The sequence below is a fragment of the Leptonychotes weddellii genome, chromosome 15 (assembly GCF_054177405.1).
Source record: "Leptonychotes weddellii isolate Sample4059 chromosome 15, ASM5417740v2, whole genome shotgun sequence".
Taxonomy (NCBI): Eukaryota; Metazoa; Chordata; class Mammalia; order Carnivora; family Phocidae; genus Leptonychotes; species Leptonychotes weddellii.
In genome coordinates, this window is record NC_138383.1 from 32,306,514 (window position 1) to 32,310,124 (window position 3,611).

General features: G+C 41.1%; 1 protein-coding gene across 1 annotated transcript; it reads right to left on the reverse strand.

Moving 5' to 3' along the window:
• Positions 1 to 58: 58 nt before the first annotated feature.
• Positions 59 to 3,172, reverse strand: SLFN12 (schlafen family member 12). The gene is given in 4 exon segments (XM_081805981.1): positions 59 to 213; positions 2,069 to 2,335; positions 2,338 to 3,104; positions 3,106 to 3,172. Coding segments are annotated over 4 exon segments (1,233 nt in total). The 5' UTR covers positions 3,150 to 3,172.
• Between the last annotated feature and the right edge of the window lie 439 nt (positions 3,173 to 3,611).

A 3,611-nucleotide genomic window follows, 5' to 3' on the forward strand; every position in this document is an offset into this window, starting at 1 on the left:
TCGCCTCGGATTCACTTCTCCGCATGTCCTACCTTCCAGAAAGTGGTCGCTTTTCTGTTCAGAGAGTTGTTGCTATTCCTTTCTTCGATCTCCTGTTGAGTTTGTAGGTGTTCAGAATGGTTTGATCCCTATCCAGCTGAATTCCTGAGAGGAGACGAAATCCAGGTCTCCTACTCCTCCGCCATCTTGCTCCGCCCCCTGTCCCAGGAAAATCTTAAAACAAACAAACAAACAAACAAAAAACCACATTCTTAATTTGCCATGAGAGACCCTCCCCCCATCTAACTAATGCATAGCATATCAAAAGTCTGCTTAGATTTAACCCCTTTTTCCCAATAGAAATATTGTTAGATATTGTGGTTAGATTCCTAGGTCAGACACAAATTGCAATTTTATATTTTATTTATTTATTTTTTTTTTTTGAGAGAGAGAGAGCTGGGGAGGGGCAGGGGGAGAGAGAGAGAGTGAGAATCCCAAGCAGGCTCCACGCCCAGCACAGGGCCTTATGTGGTACTGGATCCCACGACCCTGAGATCATGACCTGAGCTGAAGTCAAGAGGTGGTAGCCTAACCAACTGAGACACCCAGGCACCCCTAGGATTTTCTTTTTAAGTAATGTGTACACCCAACATGGGGCTCAAACTCACAACCCCATGATCAAGAGTCACAAGCTCTGGGGTGCCTGGGTGGTTCAGTCGGTTAAGCATCCGACCCTTGATTTTGGCTCAGGTCATGATCTCAGGGTTGTGGGATCCAGTCCCACATCAGGCTCCATGCTGGGTGTGGAGCCTGTTTGAGATTCTCTTTCTCTCTCCCTCTGCCCCTCCCCTGCTCTCTAAATAAATAAATAAAATCTTTTTAAAAAAAAGTCAAATGCTCTACCAACTGAGCCAGGCAGGTGCCCCACAAATTGCAATTTTAATGCCTTTTTTCAACATCTTTTTTTTTTTTTTTTGAGAGAGAGAGGGAGAGAGAGCACAGGGGAAGGGCAGTGGGAGAGGGAAAGAGAGAGAGCAAGAATCTTACCAGGCTCCACACCCAGCAAGCTGGAGGCGGGGGTCCATCTCATGACTCCAAGATTATGACCTAAGCTGAAATCAAGAGTTGGATGCTTAACTGACTGAGCCACCCAGGCACCCCACAAATAGCAATTTTAATACATTTTAATCCTTGATGCTGCTGGAACACACTGTACCTGGAATGAAAATTAATAGAAAAAACGCATAAGAGTCATCGAATACATTGCCATGTTCTTGGGTTCACTTTAAAGGCAATTAAAATTTGAAGATGAGATAGCTAGTGAAGGACTGCTGAGTTTTGCAGATTCTAAGAAAGAACCTTGCATTTTCAGAGATTTTAAAGTTGCCAGTGCAGTCTAACTTTATTTGAGGCTTCCCTTTTCCAAAATCAGATAAAATACCAGCATTATTCTTTTTCTTAATCACTCCAACTTAGGGTTACATTTTGGCCCCCAGATGGAAAGACAGAAGAGGAAGAGGTAAGGGGGTGCCTGGGTGGCTCCGTCAGTTAAGTGTCTGCCTTCAGTTTACAGCCCGCGTTGGGCTCCCTGCTCAGCAGGGAGTCTGCTTCTCCCTCTGCCCCTCACACCACTCGTGTTCTCTCTCTCATTCCCTCTGTCTCTCTCTCAAATAAATAAATAAAATCTTAAAAAAAAAAAAAAAGAGGAAGAGGGAAGAGGTTTTAAGGGAAATAAATAGAAAGGTGTAAAGACAGATGAAGGAAAGGTAAATAAAAGAGGCAAGTGGTCCTGACAGAAAGAAATGGTCAGTTACTGAAACTGAGCTCAGAAAGAAAAAGGATTCAACAGGCTTTTTCACTGGAAGTGAGTAAAGAGATGGTAGGGAAGAAAAATAGGGTTAATTGGATCTTTGTACCAGCTTGTGCTATTGACAGAAGGTAATGCGGCTTCTGTATGGAAGAGCTATCTTCTAAGTGGGTAGAGGAAAATAAGAGAGTGAATGATTGATTGTATCCACCAGACATTAGTAAATTAGGTGTTGAAATGTGAAGCCTATGATGTCACCCCAAATCCCAAATGAAAACCTACCTGCCATCCTAGCCCTATGGAGCCTCCTTCCTAATCTCCCTTCCTCACTTGGGTTTGCAGGCAACATGTTGGAAATCCATTCCTTCATGGTAAACTGTCGCACATTGTTGTCTTTCACATGCCAAGATTCTGGCTCTTTAGCAAACACTGCACAGCAGAATGGCTCTATTTTGAGGGCACAGACATATCCACAAAGATGCCCTTCATCATATACTTCAAGGAATTTGCATGCGTAGTTTATCTCCTTCTTCTCCTTACAGAAGTGATAGGCAACTTTCTAATGGATTTTTCTATTTCTGAAACTAACTTGTTAAGATCACTCACTTCTCTTTTAAAGCCAATTACTTCATCCCCATTTAAACCAAGAAACAAATATCCCCCATCAGTATTTGAAAATGCAGAAATATATTGAGGGAGAATCTCTTTAATGCGTTGTAACAACTTGTCTGTTGAGAAGGCTTTCATTTCAACATGTGTGGATTCAGTAAAGGGGAGTTTTTCTCTGTACCTAAGTTGTGTCCTGTTAAAAAACTCATCAGCCAAGGCCTTCACGTTACTCTCTACTTGTGCATTCTGCTTTGGAGACAATTTAGATCTATACAATCTCCCCTTAGTTTTGTTCTTGTCTGTGAGGAACTCCATTGTAGCAGTGGCATCCATGATATTTGTACATGTTACATCCCTTTTGTACAAATTCGACTTCACGGTGGCAATCCGTAAACCAGAGGTTTTTGAGCTCCATGATTTGACAAAAATTAGAAAATATTCACCTTGCTGCATAAAGTCTAGGTATTTATGAACAGATGGAAGAATATTTCCAACAGACCTTTCCAAATCTAATCCTATTCCATCTTTTGGGTAACTATAGTTTTCATTCTCAATTTCAGCCTTGATCACTCCCCCTCCAGAATTCAGCAAAGCAATCATAGCTTGTAAGATGTTTTCATTCTGCTTTTTTCGAAGTTGACAATCTTTCATTTTTTTCCTATTCTTCTCCCCAAGAGTGACTCTTCCCACACCTAAACTCAGCTCAGCAGTTAGTTTTCAAATCAATACTAATGTTCATTTTCCCAGTAGCCATTCAATTTCCAAGCAGAAATCCTTTCCTGTAAAAAAAATTAAAAAGGCAGAGCCATGAGTATAGAACCTGAGCAGAAGACATCAAATTCTGTACTGTGAGGCAAACCCAACAAAATCCTTTGCTGTGTATATTCCACTGGATGTTATGGAAAGGGTACAGGATAAAGTCTTTTTTTTTGGACAGATTTTGAGCTAAGACTATAATAATTTTTACTCCTGTGAAGTTTTCAATTTTTTTCCCTAAGATTCCACTTTTTTCAAAGTAATCTCTATACTCAGTGTGGGGCTCAAACTTACAACCCGGAAATCAAGAGTTGCACACTCCCCCAACTGAGCCAGACAGGTGCCCCTCAATTTATTTATTTTATTTATTTTTAATTTTTAAGTAATCTCTACACTCAATGTGGGGCTTGAACTTACAACCCCGAGATCAAAAGTCACATGCTCTATAGACTGAGCCAGT